The sequence below is a fragment of the Cucumis sativus genome, chromosome 4 (genome assembly GCF_000004075.3).
Source record: "Cucumis sativus cultivar 9930 chromosome 4, Cucumber_9930_V3, whole genome shotgun sequence".
In the NCBI taxonomy this organism is placed as follows: Eukaryota; Viridiplantae; Streptophyta; class Magnoliopsida; order Cucurbitales; family Cucurbitaceae; genus Cucumis; species Cucumis sativus.
Genome location: NC_026658.2, coordinates 23,819,880 through 23,843,773, shown reverse-complemented (window position 1 = coordinate 23,843,773; position 23,894 = coordinate 23,819,880). Strand labels below are relative to the sequence as shown.

Sequence of the window (23,894 nt, the reverse complement as noted above, 5' to 3'; positions counted from 1 at the left end):
TAAATCAAAGGTAGAACTCAACTTTCAGATCAGGTTGGTAACAAAACTAATAACGAAAAAGGTCAGCGACAGGAAAACAAAATTTTGGCGAGTGTTACCGCTACACATAGTCGTCTGAGGCATCGCTAATCAATAGTCTAGCAGGATAGAAGAAAGGAATAAGACTTAAAAGGAGGACTATTGATGATTATTTATTGATGCAGACAATGGGAACTTGCATTTAAACGCAAAGGTGCTGAAGTTATTTATTTGAGAAAAATAGTCTCTCTTCTCAAGCTTTATTGTACATTCCATTCCACTATGAAAAAAGAGACTCACATACCAGCTCTTCAAATTTCTGAGAAAGATTGAATGATTTTGAACCCATGATTATCTGGAAGAGGAGCGTTTCCGGGTCGAATGGATATATTCACATCCAATCCTGCAAAAATGAACAAGTTTGATATGGTTTGTAACAAAAACAAAAGTAAAAAAAGAACGCCATAGGGATCAATCCTTGATGTGGGGATTCTCTGTTTGATTAAATTCCGTGAACTAGGAAAAGCATTCTTCGTCCTCAGACTGATTATTTCCTTAGTAGTAAGTTGTTAAAAGTCAGATCAACAGTTAACACGATACTGTATATGTCAATCACTGATGCATTTGATGTTCGTATGGTCGTCTCAGATATTTCGTTAGTCGTACATATCAGAATTTTGTTAGGAAGGTTTGGAGTTTATGTATTGTTTCCTTCATCATGATGCCTAGCAGGGATGGTATTATTTCTTAAACTCGTCTCATGACAAGACAATTACTCATCACTATTTATTTTTAATCATTTTAAACCAACAATGCCAAGGAGATGATGACTGTTACAACTAGATGTTAATAGACTACATAAATCCAAAGGGGTTAAGATGTTAGATACCTGCTGCTTTTGCAGCTACAGCTTCCTGGTAGACATCAGTGACAAATAAAATTTCCGATGGCTTATCGACTCCAACAGATTCCCTGATTTCGACATAACTGCGCGTTTCTCTTTTGTTCCTGAGAGCATAGAATTAGTAGTTGGTATGAGAGTGTAAAGACGTATTTTTATCCTAAAAGGAAAAGTATCAAAAGTAAAATTAGATCTTACCCCACCGCGGTATCAAAATATCCTGACAAATATTTTCTCAGATCCCCATATTTTGTGTTTCCAAATAGAAGCCTCTGTGCCAACCTACTACCGCTCGAGTATATATATACCTGCAAATTTTATTTTATTATCTCATTCATGGTTAACAGTCATGTCAGAAACAAATGGTGGAGAAACTTGAACTCTCCAAACATTGCAAGAATTAAGAGATAGTACAAGAAATGAAAAATGACAATCAAAGGAGAGCATAGAAACTTTGAATGTATTTATACTGCTTTGGTTACCTCCTCATCATGTAATTCCAGATACTACGCCATGAGAGCAAAAGAATTCAGATTGAAGTGAAAAATATACAGATGAACGAAAAGAACTTTCATTTTTTGAGTTATCTGGTTGATTATTAATAAAATTTGACCACAGGGAGTTAACCGTGAGTAAAACTAACTTTACAGTACGTAATCACCCGGATGGCGATATTATGTTAAGCTCCCAGGGGTTGTATTAGCACTCACAGCAGCATTCAGGTATGAAGATTCATTTATCATTGGATGACAAAAATCAGAAAACTATTGGAACAAAATAGATATTACTAGAATACAGGTCAAGGACTCAGTAGATTCCATCTAAAAATAGTAGGGACCGTAGCATTAAGATAGATTTAAAGGATATAATTTGCATGGAATGAGTTTGATATAACTTTTGAAGAATTACTTTTAGAGAGTACTTAGCAAAACTTCGTGGTGTTTGGTCAAATGTTAAAATTCTAATTAATGTGCTTTGAGATGTTAATTATACTTTTCCAGAAAGTGATCAGAGAAAATGTTGCTGCATCAATTTATAAGAAGGAAAAAAATGTGATGGAGCAGAGTAGTTATAGTCACATTAGAACCCGTTAGAACTCAAGGACACAGTTGTACAACCCATAAAACAAATCCTGTTCAAGTAAGGTTGTATGTAAAAAATTGTAATCATCAGCATGGCAAATGTGGAAGAGAGAAAAGTGTATACTATACAACCTTTATGCCCGAGGCATGCCACCTTTCCAGAGCTCTTGGTACATCCTCAAAAACTTCACCTTTCAATTCATTGTTCTCGAATCCTGTTAGCCATATGTGACCCTAACAAAGCTGGAGGTTAGTTCTTGTTGTTCAAAAGTTAGCAATTTTCCTTCACAATTTATTTCTGCTTACTTGCAACTGTTTTAGAGCAGGAATCTTCCTGTCAGCTTTTATCATGGCTTCAACGTTCGCAACTATAGCTGCAATAACTTCCTCTTTCGCAGAATCATCAGGAGGAATAGGCACGGCACCGGCAACGCCTTTTTCCAGATCATCTTGCACCTGCAATGGATTTCCAAAGTTACTTTCCAACACATGTTTAGAATACTTTTTTACTAAGCTCAAACTGAACGATTTATATCTATGGTCAAACTTTGCTTTAATACTCTGGAATTTTCGAACTTGTAAGAGGACCATGTTGAATTTTCAGTCTGCTTCTCTAAATAACAAGACACTACTTCATAATGACTTCTCCTTTTTGTCATAAATTCATTCTTCAATATTTGAATTAAGTTTCCTAAGATACTTGTTTTAAAGTATCCTAATCCAACACCAAAGATGTTTTGTGACCTTAAAGCCCTGAATAGAACTTATCTCACCTGGGATATCAACAACTTAATATCTTCTTTAGTCTCAGCAGTATCAAATGTTAGAGACAAATGTTTGTGAACATTGTCGCGAGCATAAGGAAAAAGAACATCAGTCACAAATGATATCGGAGTAGTAGTTCCTTCTATGTCAAGAACAATGCAACGCTGCAGAAAAAAATATCCAAAAAATGAATTGAATTTTAGAGTTACAAACTCAAACTCAAGAAAATAATTAAAGAACAATTTAATTTAACACAGACATGTAGGTACACACTCTACAGTCAACACAAAGATTGTACTACAATCAAATTGCCTAAGCGTATAGATTATATCAGAGCTATAACCTTCAAAGATGCTTCATCGTTGCAACCACCTACTGCAACTTCTTTGAATTTCTGAATGGGACCATGATTTGGAGTAGACCAGTCTAGGCCCAATTGATAAAGCTTGATGGCCGCATCAAAAAGATAGTGGTAACATTCAGCCTGAAACAATGAGTGGACTATTCAGAAAGAGCGTGTAAGAATATTGAACTTAATATCTTCTTTTGCCTTCCATGTTGGACCATTATTGTATAAAGCTGGAAATTTTGAAGAGTGAGCAAGGATCCAAATATTACAAATCATATTTTCTGAATGTAAATAGGATCTTAAAATGCAGAGTATAGATGCACTTCATCTTTCAGTGTTCAAGTGTACAGCTCTAGAAAACTTCAATACCAACAGGGTAGCAGGAACCATATTATTTTGAAATCAAGTGATGTCATAAATATTGACTCGGCCCTAAACTACCATGTATAACAAACCTGTGTTTTTGCATGAATCCACGAATCCCCCCATACATAAATACCATGGTTTCGAACAAGCACAGCAGTTGTTTTTGGGTAGGCTTCAATCTGTAGAAAGCAAAGGAAATTCCATTAGCCCATCAAACGTGGTCTACTAGTGAAATGAAGATTTTAGAACAAAATAAACACTTGCCAGAGTATGCAGTAATCAATCAATATCAATAATTCCATCATTTTCATTTAATGACATAGTAGTTAATACATATAAAAATAATGTTGATCAATACTCAAAAGATACACTGATAAGTATAGTCAAGTCACCCAACATTCAGTGATACACATAGGAACTTTATCAATTAGTAAATTGAATTTCAAATAAAAGACTGTATTAGTCTATCATTTGTTAAGTGGAAATTGTTCATAATTGGTCCCTTTTCTAATTCTCCTCAAAGTCTTGTCATAATAGGAGAGACAAAGGAGAAAATCCAGCAGATAAAATTTAAGTTTAAAAGATTAGGACTACTTACTGCTTTAGCTAGAGATTCTGTGAGCTCATATTCATAAGCTGTATTTTCTATTATTGGGATCACAAGTTCGTCATAGTAACCATGCCCTTTGATTCCTTTAATCATTTCCATATGGGTAATCTGCAGTAATAGTAGTAAGGAGCAATCATAAATAATAATAACAAATAAATTGAGAATTCAACAGAAAACAGATCCATAAATAACAGAAAACTAAGGATATTCTTGTCTTCATGATAGAGTTTCACATGTTGCCATGGATTATATTTCAGTGCGTCTCACGACTATTTTCCAAAACTACTCTAATACTGATATGCTCGACAAGTTTATATGCAACTGTACGATTATGCTAGCTAAAACGACAGTTTATTTGGCCTATCTCTCATATGTTTAATGTTCTCTTCAAATGAAAAAAACATCAGTCGAATTTAATTTTGTAATATTTTATTATTATATATTAGCCTGAAGATTACAACAGGTCCTTTTACACAAATAACGTTAACTGTTAATTTTGTTTAATAGATCTGAATTCAAGGTTAAGTTTCAAATTTATTGTAGAATTGTCAATCTTATGACCAAGTTTCTACATTGAACTATTAAAAAATCTCTCACAAGCTCACAACTACAATAATATATTCCCATGTGATCATCATGACATTTTGCATCTATACTATATTGCCTTCCAAAATATTTAGCTTATATATATATATATAGAAAACACAAGCTTCATTGAGAAAAAATGAAAGAATACAAGGCATATTGCAAAATATTTAGCTAACCACCTACAGGCATCTTTGCAAATCCAGATAGCATTCATGGTAGCATCAACCAAAGATTATCTAGTCCAATGAGCTGGAAATAATTCATATAAAAGGCAGTTCATCATCATATAGCCTTCATCTTGTTCCCTTGAAGCAATATTAAGCGTGTTACATCCATTTTTCATACTTTCTCTTACAGTTCTTTGCTATTTGAGATCACGGGAGTAACTACATGATTTTCCTAATCTTCATACATCATACAGTCATAGCCTTCATCCAGATCCAAAGAAAGTAAGCAGATCTGGACAAAGGTGGGCATGAACTAAAAAATTTTGTGGGATTGAGCACACACAACATTCACCCTTGTAAATAAATACTAAGAAGTGAAAACTCACTCTAAATTCCTTTGCTGATGGATTGATCATTGTTGCAAGGCATGATTCTATCCCATGACTGTGAATAACAGCTCCAGCATCTCGCATTTGATATGCCTGGATTGGAAGGGGAGGAAATATGGAAAATTATCAGATATTAATCTAGAAACTGATGCACAATCAAGAATCAAAATGTAGAAAGTGGTCAGCCTGATTGAAGTCAGTAAACCTTTACTTTATAAGTAAACTTTCTGGTCAATGCAACAAATGTTGTGTATCTTAATAAGGAAAGGCACCAAGGTATTTAGCTTCATGCAATAATATTTTTTAGGAAAATTTTGGTGATGAAAGTAAGAAAAGGAAAAAAGGCCATAGCCAGGTTGCATTCTTTTTGGAAGAGGAAAAAAAGAGAAAGAAACAGACACCGAATTGTAAACTGTAAACGTAATCCAGCTTATGAAGATAAGACATTTTATCATCTTCATTATAGTGGAAATTCTAGCCCAAAAGGTTCAGTTCTCTGCCAGCCTAGTATGCTATCAATGCAAAAATTGCAATCGTTTTGCAATTACCGACTGATGCTATGCCAGATTATCTTTCCGTCCTTTAACTAGAGACCCAAAAAAACATTTCTTTGCACCCACTGATTAAGAATCTTTGACATTGTCTCCTACATATTATTATATTGTAAATACATGAAAAATAGATATACACACAAGACTTCGCAGCTCTCAGAAGTTTAATCGAATTGACAGAAAATGTTAGTAATATGTCGTCTGATTACATGAATGAAATGAACAAGAATTCAAAGATTGTGAAATCAAAACCTTCATAAAAAGAGGACCACAGTCCGAACATTTTGGAGGCTTGTGTGGGTATGGCTTCACAGTAGGAGAAGATATGACAGAACCATCCGGAGATAACACATACATGTCCTCCGGTACCATTCGCTCCTTCTGAACGCCTATTAATGAGTGATAAATTGTTATGAGAAGAGAACCATCCCAGATAACCAATATATGCAAAAAAAAAAAAAAAACATATAATTTCAGAGTCTAGAAGAGACATTATCACGAAGAATTCGACACAAAATCATGGTTTATCAAGGAAAAGAGCTAGATTATGATGGGGTATATGACAGAAAATACACAATAAGCATCTTTGAAACTGAGACTAACAGAACCATCCACCAGAAAGTCAGATACCCTAGTGCATAAAACATGGGCAAATAAGGAAGCCATGCTAGAACACAAAATACCTCTACACAAATAGTCTAAGCTCGAGCAATTTAGCTTAAAGAGCAACTAATGAATGCAGCTTAGAGCACATAAATTGCAAACCAGGGATTAAACCAAACAAACAAATGGGGTAACCAAAAAAACACTACGAATCAGAAAATCAGAAGGAAAAAGAGGAAGAGGGATGCATGTAACAAACCAGAAGGAGACATGACGACGAGCTGATTCTGCTTGGGAATAGCATCATCATGGACCTTGATGGTGATACTACCGCCAGTTCCAGAGACCCATCCAAGCCCATAAAAATGGCGGCACAGCTCTGCAAGTAAAGTCTTAGTTTCATGGACCCCCTTACTTTCTAAGAAATCAGGGGATATCTTAGCCCTCTTGTCTCCGTTCACACCCACATCTGATGCCGTTGCCATGGGGAGCTATTTCTATGTTGAAACGGAGAAGCTCACCGAAAAATGGGTGGTTTAGCTTGAAATGAAAAAGTGTTTTAACTTTAACAGATGAAAAATTAGAAGCGAATCGTGAGTGGAATTGTTTATTCCTCTTTGTTAACTCAGTGTATAGAGAAGGCAATCAGAGCACTGCGCTTAAAGGTGAAGCAGCCATAGTTTTGACCCTTTTGCTGACAGAAAGAAAGATTACATTTTTTGAATTGGGATTATTTGCATGTTTTGTTCTACTTTTTCTTCGGTTTCATTCGTTGCACTGCAGTCAATTCTTTGATTCTTGGCGATTTGTGGGTTCACCGAATTCTATTTGGACGGCTCAATGGTCCAAACACTTAAACTGGGTAACACCATGGAAATTATAGAATTCTTTGGTCCAAAGTTTTCTCATTTCTTCTCATCCCTTTATATAAAGCACAAGATTTCAAAAATGTTAAGAAATACCCTCACATCTTTCATATAACACCTTTCTTTCTTTCAGATGGGATTAAAGTTATCACATCGATCGAGTTCCAAAATTCTTTGAAAATTTTGAAAGGTTTTTCAATCACCAACATTTTGTATAAATAACGAAACTCAGCTCCCCTCGACTATATGCTATATTGCTATATATATATATATATGTAAAACTGAAATGATATCAATGTCATAAAGTAAAATTGCATCTAACCTTGTTTCTTACCTTTTTCTATCAAATTATTCTTACAATGTGGCATTTTCCTTGCCATATTATTTGATGGTTTTTTAAAAAGAGCTTATGGCATCTTTTACATATCCTTAATCCTTGAAAAATAATAAGATATGTAAGCATAACATATGAAGTCAATCACATGTCACCAATATAGGAATTCAAATAAATTTATCTCATGTGTTCTTTTGTTGAATTGGAAGAGGGAGGGAAAAAATAATGATCAAGTCCTTTGTGAATCTGTATTGATTTTCTATCATATGCTTTTATTTTCATTTAAATTGAACCTTAAATCTAAAAATATATTGCAAACTTTAACTTCTTTTTACCTTTTTTGCTTTTCAATTTCTAATTCACCACTTGTGATAAACGAAAAACACACTATATAATAATTTTGATAATCTTAATAGTTTCAACAAAGTAACTTTTGCACAAATTAAGTTGGATCAATACTTAAATTAAACTGTGGAATAACTTTTCTAAAATCTATAAATTTCAACAATAGTTCACATTAATAGCCATCGTCCTCCAATTTCTTTAATTATTTATACATGTATGTTATTTGAATTGAATTTGGGAGATTTTTTAGAGCAACCTCATTGATTAAATTGGCAATCCAAATGACTTAAATAGAATTTTCGAGATAAATTTTGATATGAATTGAATTGAGTTGTTAGATCAATTATTAATTTATTTTAAGTATATTTTTATTGACTATAAATATTTAAATTTGTCTTTTAACACAAATTAACAACTAAAATTTCATAAAACTCATATGTTTAATATCAAATCCAACTTCATATTACTAACTTAATAACGTGTATGAATTATAATATTTATAAGTTACGATAAATATATGAGACTTTTACAAAAAAAAAAAAAAGTAACAAAAAAAATTGTGATAATAGAACTTATGTCATCATATTTTCTAAATTTGCAAAAGTAGTAATGTTAGAAGTAATGGCTTTCTGATAATTTAATGATTACCGTTTGATAGCTCTATAATTATTATTTGATAGCCATATAATATCATTCATTTTTTAAAATTAATTTTTGTCGTTTGATGTAATTTTTCTATTATAACTTAACAATATTATAAATTCGAGTTGGATTAGGTGAATGTGAAATTTAAATATGTACCCTCAATTTAACCAAATTAAAAAAATAAAAGAATGAAAAAATCAACGAAATCCAACTCCTACAATTTGGGTTAGATAGTTGGGATGATTTGAAAAAATAATTGAGTATAACTAAATGGTTATCATTATTTTTTTAATGGTATCTTGAACTAAAACTAATTAAACGATTAAAGAATAAAAATTACCCTCTAAATTTCTCTTTTATTTTAAAAGTACCTATACGCATTTAAATTTAAAACTATACTAATGAACTTTCCACTTAAAATGATAGAATGATTCAAATTTTTGTTTTAGACTATCACTTGGGGTATTCTATTTTAGGTCTGGAATTTAGTTAGAATTCTAAATAATTGAATTCCCAAACATGATTAAAAGTTGAATAATTAATTTTGAAAATATATATACAAAACAAAAAAGTTGACATTTTGATGAAATGAACTACTGTTGGTGGTGATGAAAGAGAAGAAAGGGGTCTCATAAAACCCAATTCTTGGATAACCCCATCATCCTTTTTTTTCTTTTTTCTTTTCACATCAATCCCACCTCTATCCCTTCTCTCTGCTTCCATGTCTAGCGGAACAGTCCGTCTGGTGAAGAAATTGAAGAAATTCGCTGACTTTCACTACAAGGTTTTCACTAGACGATATGGGCAGCAAGTCATTGACATCCTCGACCTTCCTCTTAAGGTGGTTTTATCCCCTTTCACCCTTGTTTTCGACATTGCCGGCTCAGCCCCTCGTGGCTTTGGTGTCCCCGAGCTAATTTCCAAGCTCTCATATGCTTCAATCTTTGTAAGTTTTTTTCTCTTTTTTTTTTCTTTCTTTTAATTCCAAACTTTGTTTTCTTCCAATATCACTAATTAGCTCAGAACTAGACGAAATTCCAAGGCTTCAGTGTGTTTGAGAGAGTGCGAATTCTGGGAGTGGGAGGTTTTGCTTATCTTATAACAAGATTGTGTAAGTTAGTTGTATCTTTTTAGATGATTTGTAACTGACTTCTTTGATGCACTGTGTTGTTGGTTAGATTGGTCATCTGGATTTGCATTGTACTGTTAACGTGTCAAATGGATACTGAGATAAATTGTGACTGGCCCAATTGTCTTGTTAATTTTTTTTTTTTTTTTTTTTTTATCTTGTTGAAGGGTCTGCTGTTCTTTACTGCCATTCTTTTTGTTTTTAAAATTTTTGGAAGTTCACTCGGGGTCTATAAACTTTGAGGTGCTATTAACTTTTTAAATGTTGTTGTCTCTAACTCTGGTTATTGCAGGCTATTGCTACATTTGGGACTTATGATATTGCGCTAGACCTAGGAAGGAAAGTTATATGTCAAAGGTGCCTCCTGTTACCATCTTGAATCTCGTTTATGGTGAATCTTAGGGATAACTATTTTGTTTCACTTCAAAAATCAAATGAACAGACTATTTAGTGTAAACTGTAGAGTATCTACGTAACATGATGTGCACAAGATCCAATTTTCTTTTTGGTAATTATTCAATCTAACATTTTTTTGGTTGCAATTATTCCAAAAGCTTGAAATCTTAGAATTTTGTTTTTCTGTTCTCTGCTTTCGTTCAGTTCAGACCTCTGTAGGGCCTCCTCTTGTACTTCCGTTTGTTAGTTTTTCATAAAATACTAAATAAATAAATTAGAAAGCTTGCTTCGTAGATTCGTAGCTTGTTTTTATAAACATGTTGGTTAGACAATGATTAGTTTCCAAAGTAGATGTACTACTGGGGTTATATTTCTACATTTTGTGTTTGTTTGCACTCGTACTTTTTTGTTCCATGTCTTATCATTCTTAGATAGTTTGGTCTTTTTGCAGGCAGTGTCAAACCTGCAATGGATGGCAAGCCATGCGGTGTACTAAGTGCAGAGGGTCAGGGATGGTGAACTACCAAGTGAAGAACTATGTGTTGAGAAGGTAACCCACTTCCTATTCATTTTGGTGTTGATTGGAATCACTTCAATTATTTTTCACAAAAGGAGTTATTGCCAACTCAAGTACCTCAAATGTATAGCTTAATCTTTCTATTCCAATATGTCAATTCAATTCATAACTTGAATCTTCCTGCAGTGGAGAGAAGCCAACACCAGAAAGTATTGCAGATGCCATTGTAGAGAATCGGGCTGAGTTGATTCACCTTCCTTCCAGTTTGGATCTTCATACACCATTGCCATCCAAAGATTGCCCAACATGTGATGGAACAGTGAGGACAATATCTCCATATTCCAATCATCACACGCTAGACATTCAAAATAGTATATAAACTAAAAAATCCAGTTGTAGTCCTATAACCTAATTAGCATCTTGTTATCGGTTTTTGGATCCTTCAGAATCTTGCTGCTTGCAGATGAGTCAATGACTATAAGATGCATACCCTTTTTGCTTTATATGTGGGTAGTTATTCAAATAATTTATTGCAATGTAACTAAGGGGGTGGGGGGCTCAACCATATCACAACCTATTGGTTCTTACACAAACAATACCTCATTTGCTATTATTACTGTTTTTTTTGTCTATGATACTAAAGATATTAAAGAAAAGGAAGTGACTGTTGGACTTACACTTGCAAACTCAGAATTCAATCTGTGTATATGTTGCAGGGAGTGATGTGCTGCCCTGAATGCAAGAATAAATTGCCACTGAGAATCTCAGCAGACGATGTAAGTTTCACGAAATTTTTAATTCATGAATGTACATCATACTTTATTATTTTGAAACTTCAGCTACCTTCAATGTCTTAATGAGGCTGCATGAATCTTTGAACCTTTAACTTGTAGACTGCCTAGTCTCTTGTAGCCAGAGCTGAAAGGACATAGAAGGGCATGTTTGATGAATGTAGGATTGCGTTGAAAACATTCTATTTGTTGAGCTAATCTATCTTTTGCTAGTTCTGAGGGGACATGACATTTGGATTCAAAAGCTATTGACATTTGTACTCCAAAAAGAATTATAAAATAAATGAAAAATGGGGTATTTACCTTTTTTTTGTTAAAATAAGATTCTGTTTACTAAAAACTTAGAACTGAGGATATAGTTGTACAACCTATAGAACAAAATACAAATTCGTCAGCCTAAGGCTGGTTGTTCTTTAATGCTAAGAACTGCTATGGTGTAAAAGCATATGTTTATCCTTTTGTCTATTTAAATTAGACGGAGTACTTAGTCTGTTATTACTTTTATGCAGATCATGGAACCACCTTGGAAAGCGTATAATGTTATGAAAAAGATGGAATATCCATATGAGGTTATTCTGCCCTTCTTCACCCCTCTATGGTTATGATTTCTATGCCAGAGTAGTTACTAACAAGAGAGCCAGTCATTTTCTACGTTAAACTAGATTTTCATGAGCACACCACATTTGTATAATTGAATCACTAGAAAGTAAATTACATTAGAGTAATTGCAGTAGGAAACACTTTTAGGCTTAATAATTAAATTTACAACAACATTTTTAAAGAATTGCAAATATAGCAAAATTTATCAGCGATAGACTCAATCGAAACCATATTAGCATTATGGCTTTTCATTTATAAACTTTTATTAGTGATATGATCTATAGTTGGTAGATTTTGAGAGTTGGTTTTAAATTTTGCTATATTTGTAATTTCTTTTTCATTGTGCTATATTTGCTAATACTTTTAGCCAATTTGCTATACTTACAACTGCCCCACTAGGCTCTTTTGTAATTATGAGCTTGCTTTATTTTTTTGGATTGGAGTCCCTTTCTGTAGGTACTAGGTAAGGTTGGACCCTTTTTGTGGAGACTTGTTCTTTTGTATGCTCTTGTATATTCAATGAAAGAGGGGGAACCCACATCTAGGCCCATAGGTGTTAATATAATTTACACAAGAACATTTATTTTCAGTAGGAGTAGTTAAACTACCATGAAATTCATATTTAACTTCAGTCCATTTGTGAGCTCGAAGTCTCGTTAAGTAAATCATAACCAACTATTAAATCACTAATCAATCCAAAAGTTTAAGCTAGCTGAAGTATGACAAATTTAAAACACTCCAACACTCCCTCTCATTTGTGGCTTGAAAATTTGCCAAAGGGCCAACAAGTTAAATTCAATATTAATTGGGTAAGAATAACTTTACAGAAAATTGAACATAGGTCTTTCTGCTTTGATACCATGTTAAATCACTAATCAACCCAAAAGCTAAAGCCGATGGGCTATGACACTCTTAACACCAAACTCAACAATCACTGCAGAATAAAAAATTAAATTTATAAAAAATATGTCAATTCATAAACTTTCCATTGCACACTTGGGAAGCGGTTCATGACATTGGATGTTAATAATTTATCATTCTCAAGTGCAAACTTCCATCTCATGTAGTTTATTACTACTACTACTTGTTAATTTTTTATAAGAAACAAAAGGATTGTAACAAGGAACTTTTCCAGAACTGATATGATACTTAATTTATATGAAATCCAATTTCTATCGTTCATTGTTCCTTAGGATTGGAGTTTTTTTTGATGTTAGTACTGGGCTCCTGTTTTTTGTTGGCCCTTGTACTCTTTCATTTTTAATGCAAGTTCAATTTCCTACCGAAAAAGAAAAAGGAAAAAATAACCTCTTGTTCGGAACAATTTGTTCTTGAGGTGTGTAAATATCTTCGTCATATAAAGAAGATTTAGATGTGTGAATCTTTGTCATATTTTATGTTTTGATTGAGCCTTTTGTATCTCAGCATTTAGCTCATAGTATGAAGGACCCCAGCATTGCCGCATTTTGGTTACTTACTTTCCCTCAAATTGTTGGTGGATTCAACTTTGATGAAGATGTCAAGCAAAAGATTTGGTGGCAGTACAAGGTCGGAACCAAATGCTTCCTGTTCTGTCAATTACTTTGAATAATTTTTTTTGTTGGTATTGTCTTTTATTTTTCATAAAAATTATTAACCTGTGCATATTGACATTATGTAGTAACAGAAGCATTTTTGCATTATTAATTATTAGAAATGCTCAAAGGAAACTTCCTACCAATATTTAATTTTCAGTGTTTTACTTCTATGAAGTGTTTATGTCTCTCTCTATTTGTTTTAGCAAATTGTTTTATTTGACTTGATTATATGGGTTACACGGTAACTACTTTTATTAAATTCGTGTGAGTCACATGGGCTTAGTTCTGTTACCTTGTTATAGTTTAAGAGAGAACAGACATTTTCTTCCTCTTGAGCAAGAGCAAGACCAGATTAGTTCTGAAGAAAAAATAAATTTGACATTTTATCCTCTGAACATTGTTGTTAACTCAATGTAGTTTTTCGTTAATTTTTAACTCACATTCACAATCAGACTTTTTGTAACCCATGTAAGGTTTACTTGGAACGTGGTAGAAGATTTACAATTCAGTTATATGCAACATTTTCATGTTGGAACCGTTTTCTGTTTATTTTTACTTGTGTCATTTTTTTGTTGAACACGTTTTATTCAAGGTTGACTTTTTCAATTTGGTAGCATGTTTTAAAATTACTAATATCACCTGGATAGTTGTTAATGTTTGTGGGTTGCATTTAGGAATCCATGCGATATGATCAACTCAGAGATGCTGTTGCTGAGCGGAAACCTGGATGGGAGTACTTACAAAAAGTATGAAAAATTTACTTTTAGCAAATGTGATTTCTTCAATTAATTATATGTGCCGGAAGTTGGATCAATATTTTTGCTTCTAAATTTCAGGGGATCGGCTGCTACCCTTTTGACCTTTATTATCCTGTCTTACGAGCATCAGATTATTATTGTTGTTCTAAGAAATCTCAAATCTTGAGCATAAATATTTTTTGCTAAAATAATCTTAAATCTTCTCTTCCTTGCCAAAAGGGACGAATGTATGCTACCTGTTTTTTGTCTTCATTTATCATTACATATTGTAGGGTAAGCAGGGATCCATAGAGCTAGTTGAGTGCATGTAACTGGCTGACAAAAACAAATACTGTCTCCTCCTTTTCCTGTCTTACATGTTATGAACTTATGATTGTACTTTTCCTCGCCGAAAAGATGATTCATATTTAATTTATTGTTTTTAATAAAACAATAATAACGATAATTTTTTTTGTTGATATATGCAATTCATAGGCCTTAATTTCCCTAGACCCTGTTCGAGCCAGGGATGATCCTGTGGTCGTGAAAAACATTCCTTACTTTAAGGCCAAGAAAGCACTTGAGGCAGAAGTGATAAAGCTTGATCCTCCACCACGGCCGCAAAATTGGGGTGTATGTCTGAACTTCCTCCATTTTTAGCATAGTTTAAGATCATTGAATCATTAGCAGTTGCAATTTAGTTGGTTGGATGAATAAGTAATGTATTTTAAAAATAGAACACAGAGCCTACCTAGGCAACGTAAATTTTTAGGATAAGAAGATGCTCTGTCTATTGGCTATGGCTTTTGCTAATATTCTGACTCTGGTTCATTGGCAGGAGTTGGACCTTCCACTCAATTCATCTTCTTGGAGTCAGGATGATCTTAAAGACCCAGGAAAATTTAATGAAATGACTGTACTTCTAAATGCCCAAAGAGAAATTGCTGATAAAATCTTGGATGCACAGTGGGAAACAAAATGGCGGCAGGAAAAGGTTATTCACTTCTAAACCTCTGTGTTTTCCCTTTATGAAATGAGTAACTGGTACTCTAAGCACCAATTTCTTGGGCTGACTCTTCTTCTGAACTTAATCATCAAGTAATGCTTCATTTATATATCTATATGAGCATTTGGGAAGGAACATAAGAAAGACATAATGGATAAACTTTCTTGTAAGTGATAACTAATTCATATGCACATGTTTTATAACGTAGCTTATTTCTCTAATTATTACCCTTTCTTTGCATTGTTAGACTGACAACCTTCTGTACTTCTTGCTTTAAACCGTCAATATACTTTGGATTTACTATCGTTATAAATTTATTGTCAGTTGAATGAGTTGTTGGAGGAAAAGCTGCGGCCTTACGTTACAAGTGCAAACAGTCATGTCCTTACAGCGCCAATTGTGTTGAAGTCAAAGGACCCGGAACAGAAGGTTTTACCCTTTCTTTTTCAACCATTACATTTTACCTCTATTTGATTTTATTGGATTAGCAAATGACACAAAGTCCCTCTACCGCTCCCTTTAGTACTTCAAATATTCTATTCACTTGAAGTACTGGAGAACATAAGTTGCCCTTATTAGCATTTGTATATTCTTTCAATGCTAGTTAGTTCCCACCACATTTTTCATTCAACTTGGCAATTAATCATTGGTTCCCACTACAATGATAACACCTAGGCCAGTTTCGTTGGAGAGTTATTCCAAATAGGCACTTACTTTTGCTGAGATGAGCTGTTCAAATAGTGTTTATCTTGTTCTTTATTAAACTTTAGTAATACCTGTGACTTGCATGAACTTCCCAACTTTGTCGCAACCGTTTAGGCTCCACTTTGTTGGGTATGGTAACTGTTTGGTTTTTGATTTTTGAAACTTAACTCATGCTACTTCCATCTATTTTTTAATATTTTTTATGCTTTGTTTTTTAAATTCGGCTAAGAACTCAAGTGTTTTAGATAGAAATGATAAAAACCTTGGTAAAGAAGTTGTAAGAAAACAAACGTTATTTTCAAAAACCAAATGGTTATCAAACGGGAGCTTATTGGGCTCTTTCATTTTGGTTGCTTCCATCTGGACCTCCCATTGCTAAAGTGTATTAGAGAAAGAGAGTGCAGGAGAACTCGGCTTAGTGTGGGCTATAAGTTGTAAATGTGCTTCCATGATGCAGATTTGTAGTGGAGCATGTTATAGTGCGAGTGTGTGCTGAATTGTTTTTGGTCTTGTACTGAATAGATAGTTGGGAGGGTTAGGGGAGCTCTTGAATCTCCCTCAGCTTGTACCTTCCATGTTAATGAAAAGTTTAGTTCCTTTTAAGAACTCATAGTTCCAATAACTAAATCCGAGACAATCTCTCAAATATTTGAATTGATTGCTAATCTCTCAAATATGTGAATTGATTGCTTTAATTTGAGTTGGTTTGCAATTACACCATTCTTTTTACTTCTAACTGTATGGAGCTGCTGCTGTTGTTCTCTTTGATGCACTGTGCACACAGACACTATAAAATAACAGATTTATCTCCTCACAGCAGGAGGATTTCATTTGACATGTTGAAAATTGTTTCAGAGAAACCGACGGCGATGGTTTTGGTTCTTTTGACACCATCAAAGAGCATCTTGGGCATTCTAAGCTAGTTCTGAAACACAAGATCCTTGGTGACATTCCTTCATATGGTACCTTGCCTCTTTTCTTCGAGTTATACTTTGTTATTTAAAGCTGCTGCAAACTGCACTTGGCACTTGCCGTACTGTGTCAATGTCCCTGCCACAGCCCCCACCCGGAAAATAAGAAATGAAGATGCAAGAAAGTTAGAAGAGAAGAAACTGGTGCTTAGGATTGCCCATTAGAACCTCTCCTTTTTGATCACTTTAAGTACTGTATTTGTCAAATTCTTGCTGTTCTATGAGTACTTTCAATATGCTATATGGCTAAATCATATTTCATTGTCAAAATGGATTAATCCCTTTCTACTTGGCATCACCCAAATTTTAAAAATATAGCAAAATATTATAATCTATTTGTGATAGACCAAGATAAACACAAATAGTAGTATATCACAATCCATTATAGATAGTTTGTTAAATTTTGCTATATTTTGTAAATGATTTAATTCATTGTGTTATATTAAAAAGCAATCCATTTTTTCCTTCTTCCAATAGAAATGACAATATCAGAGCATATCATGATCTAAATTTAAATTTAAAATAGGGCTGTTTTTAAAGTAGTAATCATTTTTGCTAGTGAAATGGTTCTTTTCTCTTCCTCACCAATAGCTGATATTTTTATAGTATAAATTAGCCCTTGAATGTCATCTTTTGTTCAAAAATACTTTTATTTTGTGTAACCGAGCAGAGGGTGATGAATCTAATTATGTTATCGTTTGAGTTTGGATTTGAATTATGATTACCATTGTTATTACACTCTTAAAGCTTCATTTTGACCACATTAACCATAACAAAAATGATAAATTTGATAAAATTCACTGTTTTAATTAAACTCAATCAAACACAATTTCCAATTGTATCTGTAATTGCAGTTGATCTATCAATAAAACTTCATTTTATTACACTATTTTCTATTACAAATTGATAAAAATGATCTTAACGTAATGTAGGATCTCATTTTTCCTTTTTAGTTCAAGGAGTATACATTTACACTTAAAATATTTAGGATATACACATTATGTATGCATGTTAGTCTCAATTAATTGATATATGATTAGATTGGGTCACACCATAAAGTTCGTACTTACAATCACTTGCAATATGTAGAATATAATAATTCATTCCCTTATATTCAAATATGACAAAGCATAACGCAAACAAAAGTTTAGTTCAACTGACATTCGTATGTATTCGAGAATTAAGAAAAAAAATCTCGAATTTAAATTCTCCACTCCTAATATGTTCTTAAAAAAAAAAAAATAAGTCTTATGCTTCAACTATCGTGTTATCAATGCATTTTTACCAAATCCTTTATTATTGTAATATTCTGAAAGAAATAAAGATTACAATACAACTTTCATCTTTATGATTGTATTAATACCATATCCACAAATTTTACTTAATTTGGCAAATGTGGTGATGTTTTCTATTTGGATATATATATATATATATATATATATATATATATATATATATATATATATATATATATATATATATATATATATATATATATATATATATATAATAGTTAGCTATTATATATGGTCATTGTGCATTTTAATTAAAAAGCAAAATATAAAAGATCTCTCAAACTTAAAAAGGGAAAGTTAAGTTCCTACACTTAAATGAATTTAATTCTTAACAAAATTTTCACGATAGATATTAAATTGTTACAAAATCTAGAGTTTAATAACTACATGCCTACATATTAAATTTAGATACAGAACAAAATTAAAATACCAATACTAAAAGTTTACACACTAATAATATTTTCCTAGAGCGTCTTAATTAAGGGTTAAATTGTAAATTTATCAAAAAAAATATTTATAAATATAATAAAATTTTACTTTTTATATAGATGGATCGAGATAGACTCAACTAGACATCTATCAATCTAGTGGTTAAATACCTATATATATATCTATTTGTAAACATTTCTATAGTTTTGTTATTTAAAATAATTTATAAAATTTTATCCAACTATAAAATCCATTTAATTTTTAAAACTATAGAGATTGAATTTTAATTTTCATATGATAATAATTTTTACATGCATGCAAACATATTTTTTTACAATTGAATAACGTTCATAAATATTCACTTAACAAAGTCAACAAAAGTTTAATGTAATAAAATTTTAGGAAATTTGTATTTGTTGACAAATTAGTTTAGCTATTTTGAAAAATGTCTTTTAAGGCATGTGATTTTGTAAATATAACAAAAATAATCAAATCTATACTTTTATATATATGTTTGTCATGTGTGATGAATAACATTGAGTAGCTAACATAATAGATGTTATTTTTCTATTTTATTATTTTCACGAGCCTTGTACAAATTCTTAAATGGTAGACTGGAGAAGTTAGAGTTAGCGGAGGTGAAGTCATCACTACGACGTTTGTTTGAATGAGATTCATGGAGTCCGTGATTAATAAGAGTGTTATTTTAAAAAATAGTAACAAAATCTGTCAAACTTTTTATTATATATTAATTTTTTTTGGTTATGAATTGTAAATAGTTTTTTTATATCGGTAATAATAATTATTTTTAAAGAATATTAATATTAAAGACAATACCAACTCAAATGCTTGAAGAATTTGATTTTGGTTTTGATTTATTTTTGATTTTATGATATTTTATGCTTCATTCTCAATTCTAAAGAATCTTTACAAAGTTTAGATTTTTCTATTACACAAAATTAAAGAGAAGTATTCAGTCTATTTTTTCATTCTTGAAAATTCTCCACAAATTCTTCTAAATAGCAAAAAAAATCTATCAAACTATACGATATTGAATATTGTATAGTTAGTGTTATATCTATCAAACTATGTTTAAATTGTTTTTTTTTTTTTTCCTTCTATTTTGCTTCAATAAAAATTACTAACTATATGCATTACTTAATTACGTATCCAATAGTTACTTAATTAAAATATTTGTTCAAATATATCCAATTGGAACAGGTAGCATATATAATGTCAATTAACCTTCGATAATCATAATTTAGTAAGTTAAATTTTCAAACTCAATGTAAAGTTATTTGGATTATAGTTTATATTTTCTTTATTAGCCTAATAATATAGATTAGGTATCCTGTTAGACCAATGTTTGGCTAAATATAATCTAGGAGGACTTTTTTTAGGGTTCTTAATGGATTCAATTCATGCGAGATATATATATATATATATATATATAAATAAAAAATATTACAAAAGTTTTAGATTCTATTAATGATTAGACGACCTCGATACACTTCTATCAATGTTTATCGACTACGAAACATAGACATAAATACAAATACAAGATAAGAATACAATAGAATACGGTGATACAATGATATGATAATTTTTAATAATCTAAAATATGGATACAAATTACTTTTACATTAAAGATATTTAATGTTAGTCACTAAATCCACGAAAAAACATAAAATGTTAAATTAATTAACAATGGTATGAAATACAAGACAAACATTTAAACTAAAATTATCGATATCTAATACATATAGAAAAGTATCGATATTTAATACATATATGATACAAATTATTTACCTCTACGTGTGTTTCATAGTTTTCTTTTACAAAACTAAAATTTTCATATATTTTTGTAAAGTATTTGGATGGATTATGTTATATTTAAAAATGTTCTTAAAACTATAATTAAAAGTGCAGGTTAATTTTATGTTATAAATGCCATTAATTTCTTAGAGTTGGTATTATGGGAAAAGTAAAAATTAGCACTAAAGTATCACATTTTTTTATTGGTGTTTTTTAAAAATAGAAAAATTGGCAAATGAAAACAGAAAAATTGACAAATTATTTAAGATTTTTTTATAAGGAATTATCATGCCCTAAAAAAATAACAATAACAATAAATGTATCAATTATCTAACAAATTCCTAATTTATGTTGAAGAGGTTGAAAAATTATTTAACAAAATATATATATATAGATATTAATCCACTTAACATTTATATTACAAACATTAATATCTTAAATTATAAATTATGAAGGCGATGAAATATACAAATACAAATTAAAAATAAAAAAGCCATATTATTGGAGAAATCTTTTCACAAACCCTAAGTAGTAGCAGCAGCAACAACAATCATAATAATAATGAGACTTATCTTCTTCCGTCTTCTTCTTGTGGTTTAAATGAAGTTCATAATCATTCTGCCATTGATGACCATGCTTAATAAACCTGTAATGAAACCCAACAAATTTATTGACGGAGATAAAGCTATGGCCAACGAGTCCTCTCCTCCCTCGTCCGCTGGTGGCTCTTCTGATCCCTCCTCTGCTGGTGGCTCTTCTGATCCCTCCTCTGCTGGTGGCTCTTCTGATCCCTCCTCCGCTGGTGGCTCTTCTGATCCCTCCTCTGCTGGTGGCTCTTCTGATCCCTCCTCTGCTGGTGGCTCTTCTGATCCCTCCTCTGCTGGTGGCTCTTCTGATCCCTCCTCTGCTGGTGGCTCTCCTCCCTCCTCTGCTGGTGGCTCTCCTTCCTCTTCCGCTGGTGGCTCTCCTCCCTCCTCCGCTGGTGGCTCTCCTCCCTCCTCCGCTGGTGGCTCTCCTCCCTCCTCCGCTGGTGGCTCTCCTCCCTCCGCTGGTGGCTCTCCTCCCTCCGCTGGTGGCTCTCCTCCCTCCGCTGGTGCCGAAGAGGGTGATGCCGATGGAGAGATTGGTGTCAAAGTAGAGGGTTCTGCCCCCGACGACATATCATAAGGAGACGAAGAACTGTATGAGCCTGACGAAGAGCTTTCTCCATAATAAGAATCAGTTGTCTCGGACGATTGTGCCTCTGAACCCTGTGTGTCAGACATCGGCGACTCTGAACCGGACGCCTCGAACGATAGAGACGTCGTCGGCTCCCCAGTCTGATCGGAGGGGGTCGGATCCGTCGACTCCCCCGTTGGATCGGACGGGGTCGAATCCGTCATTTCTCCTGTCTGATCGGACGGGGTAGGATTCGTCGCCTGTCCCGTGGCATCGGATGGGGTCGGGTCCTGATCGAGCGTCTCTGACAATGGCAATGGAGAACTGAGTGTCTCTGATGATGGTAATGACGAACTGAGTGTCTCTGACGAGGGCATTGGCGAACCGAGTGTCTCTGACGAGGGCATTGGCGAGCCGAGTGTCTCTGACGAGGGCATTGGGGAACCGAGCATCTCTGACGAGGGCATTGGGGAACCGAGCATCTCTGACGAGGGCATTGGCGAACCGAGCATCTCTGACGAGGGCATAGGCGAACCGAGTGTCTCTGACAACGACAGTGGCGAAGTAGGTGAAATCTCTGGCGGCGTGGAGGCCAGTTTGGAGGACAGAGAAAAAGAGTGCTGAGAGATAACAACCACCGCCAATTTCTGGCCATTTTCACACATCCCCTGTTTCCCGCTAGCAAAATAAAAAGCTCCCGAACGATCAAATTTGAACTTCGAATTCCCATCTTCCAATTTCACTATTGGATTATTCAAATCACATTTATCATAATCCTCTTTACCAACCACCGCCACAGAATCCGACCCTCTTGCATAATTGAACACTGAAAAAGAAAAAGAAGCCACCACTAAACTCAGCTAAAAACATAGCAAAATACTTGTTTCGATTTGATTGATGAGAAGAAATAGAACTTACCTAGAACGTCATTGACTCTAAACCTGTTTCGATTAGCCCAATTGTCGTAGCTCTCAGAGGGATTGAGAACCCAACCATCTTTTCCACCGACGTAGAAAGTATAAGCTTGAGAGAGAGAGAGAAAACATGGGAAGAAAATGTAGAGAGAAAGTGAGAGAGTTTTAGAGAAGGCCATTGAAGAGAGAAATGGATTTAGAGAGATATGGAGAAGGTTGATGGTAGAGAAATGGTGGGATGAGAAATGAAATAAATAGAAGAGGGAAAATGGTGACCGTTGGAGTGTGGAGAATCCTTGTAACTGAAAACGGTGATGATGAAAATTGATATCAAATGTTCATAAATATCAACAAATCTATAATTGGTAAAATAATTTTAATATGAATTTTGAATAAACTTTCATTTTCATTCATCTAGTTCCAATCATAAAATGTAAACAAACTGTGTTATGAACAAAATTCAGTTTAGGAGTACAAACAACTAATCATTAATTTAATTTTTGATATAAACTTTGCGACTTACATAATTTTTTGTTGATATCGAATTAATACCTTAATATATTTTAGTTGTAAATTACAATACAATAAAACTTTTATTGTAATGTTAATTATATATCTTTGTTGTGAGAAGTCACAACATAGTTTTGATTGAAACAATATTAATTACCATTTTCATCCAACTAAATTGTTCTCTAATTCTTTGTTAGTTTGTATTTTCTCTAAACTTTGGATCTCCACGAAATCATTTTTCAAAGATATAAATGTTAGTATTTGTTTTGTTTTTCTTATACACTTGGAAGAGTCAATGCACTAATTCAACATGGTATAACTACTTTCACCCAAACATATACATCCAATTGCATATCCTATCTTGAAGAGTGAGTTAGGTTTCGTTAATATCCATGGTACTTATTAGACCTAAAGACTATGCTTTTTTACATATATATATATAAATGCCTTTTCTTTTGGAACTAAAAATTGGAATGTCACCTCCACATATACTGTATTTCAAACAAACACCTGCATTTAAAAAGTAACAACCATTCCACAAGCATAAAATATGATAAATTCCGAATAATGTAACAACAAAGAGATGTGTAAATATTATCTTTTAATACACAAGGGATTATAAAAGTTTAACTTGCGAGAGTATTTAAGATCAATGGGATAATACCTCAATCTATGTTAATTAGTTTTAGGTTATTTCATATGTAAAAGTCCTATTAGGTTTTATTAACATTTGACATATTTTATCAACATTCCTATCATCAAAAT

At 32.9% G+C, this 23,894-nt stretch overlaps 3 protein-coding genes across 3 annotated transcripts; 1 reads left to right on the top strand and 2 right to left on the bottom strand.

The window, feature by feature from the left end:
* On the bottom strand, window positions 1–7,254 carry LOC101205098 (probable bifunctional methylthioribulose-1-phosphate dehydratase/enolase-phosphatase E1 1). The gene is made up of 12 exons (XM_004141172.3): window positions 6,649–7,254; window positions 6,039–6,175; window positions 5,233–5,328; window positions 4,080–4,199; window positions 3,571–3,660; window positions 3,110–3,250; window positions 2,775–2,930; window positions 2,308–2,457; window positions 2,134–2,235; window positions 1,118–1,227; window positions 908–1,026; window positions 1–421 (listed from the first exon to the last, which is right to left on the bottom strand). Exons 1-12 carry the CDS (start codon window positions 6,872–6,874, stop codon window positions 330–332), a joined length of 1,539 nt encoding a protein of 512 aa, XP_004141220.1. The 5' UTR covers window positions 6,875–7,254; the 3' UTR covers window positions 1–329.
* Window positions 7,255–9,196: 1,942 nt separating this feature from the next.
* On the top strand, window positions 9,197–17,343 carry LOC101204848. Its single transcript, XM_004141171.3, has 12 exons — window positions 9,197–9,525; window positions 10,001–10,065; window positions 10,556–10,654; window positions 10,808–10,940; window positions 11,338–11,397; window positions 11,922–11,981; window positions 13,438–13,560; window positions 14,264–14,335; window positions 14,822–14,959; window positions 15,165–15,320; window positions 15,657–15,761; window positions 16,893–17,343. The coding sequence occupies exons 1-12, from the start codon at window positions 9,301–9,303 to the stop codon at window positions 16,923–16,925; spliced, it is 1,269 nt and encodes a 422-aa protein (XP_004141219.1). The 5' UTR covers window positions 9,197–9,300; the 3' UTR covers window positions 16,926–17,343.
* A 3,682-nt stretch (window positions 17,344–21,025) lies between these two features.
* On the bottom strand, window positions 21,026–22,915 carry LOC101218690 (early nodulin-like protein 2). Its single transcript, XM_004141310.3, has 2 exons — window positions 22,624–22,915; window positions 21,026–22,531 (listed from the first exon to the last, which is right to left on the bottom strand). The coding sequence occupies exons 1-2, from the start codon at window positions 22,796–22,798 to the stop codon at window positions 21,144–21,146; spliced, it is 1,563 nt and encodes a 520-aa protein (XP_004141358.3). The 5' UTR covers window positions 22,799–22,915; the 3' UTR covers window positions 21,026–21,143.
* Between the last annotated feature and the right edge of the window lie 979 nt (window positions 22,916–23,894).

Excerpts from the sequence above, each read along its gene's own strand:
- LOC101205098 (XM_004141172.3), bottom strand. The coding sequence starts at position 6,874 with ATGGCAACGGCATCAGATGTGGGTGTGAACGGAGACAAGAGGGCTAAG. Across the intron at positions 4,200-5,232 it reads CATCAGCAAAGGAATTTAGA|ATTACCCATATGGAAATGAT; the intron begins GTGAGTTTTCAC and ends CTATTACTGCAG. Across the intron at positions 422-907 it reads TGTAGCTGCAAAAGCAGCAG|GATTGGATGTGAATATATCC; the intron begins GTATCTAACATC and ends TCATTTTTGCAG.
- LOC101204848 (XM_004141171.3), top strand. The coding sequence starts at position 9,301 with ATGTCTAGCGGAACAGTCCGTCTGGTGAAGAAATTGAAGAAATTCGCT. Across the intron at positions 11,982-13,437 it reads AGATGGAATATCCATATGAG|CATTTAGCTCATAGTATGAA; the intron begins GTTATTCTGCCC and ends TTTGTATCTCAG. Across the intron at positions 14,960-15,164 it reads CACGGCCGCAAAATTGGGGT|GAGTTGGACCTTCCACTCAA; the intron begins GTATGTCTGAAC and ends GTTCATTGGCAG.
- LOC101218690 (XM_004141310.3), bottom strand. The coding sequence starts at position 22,798 with ATGGCCTTCTCTAAAACTCTCTCACTTTCTCTCTACATTTTCTTCCCA. Across the intron at positions 22,532-22,623 it reads TAGAGTCAATGACGTTCTAG|TGTTCAATTATGCAAGAGGG; the intron begins GTAAGTTCTATT and ends TTTCTTTTTCAG.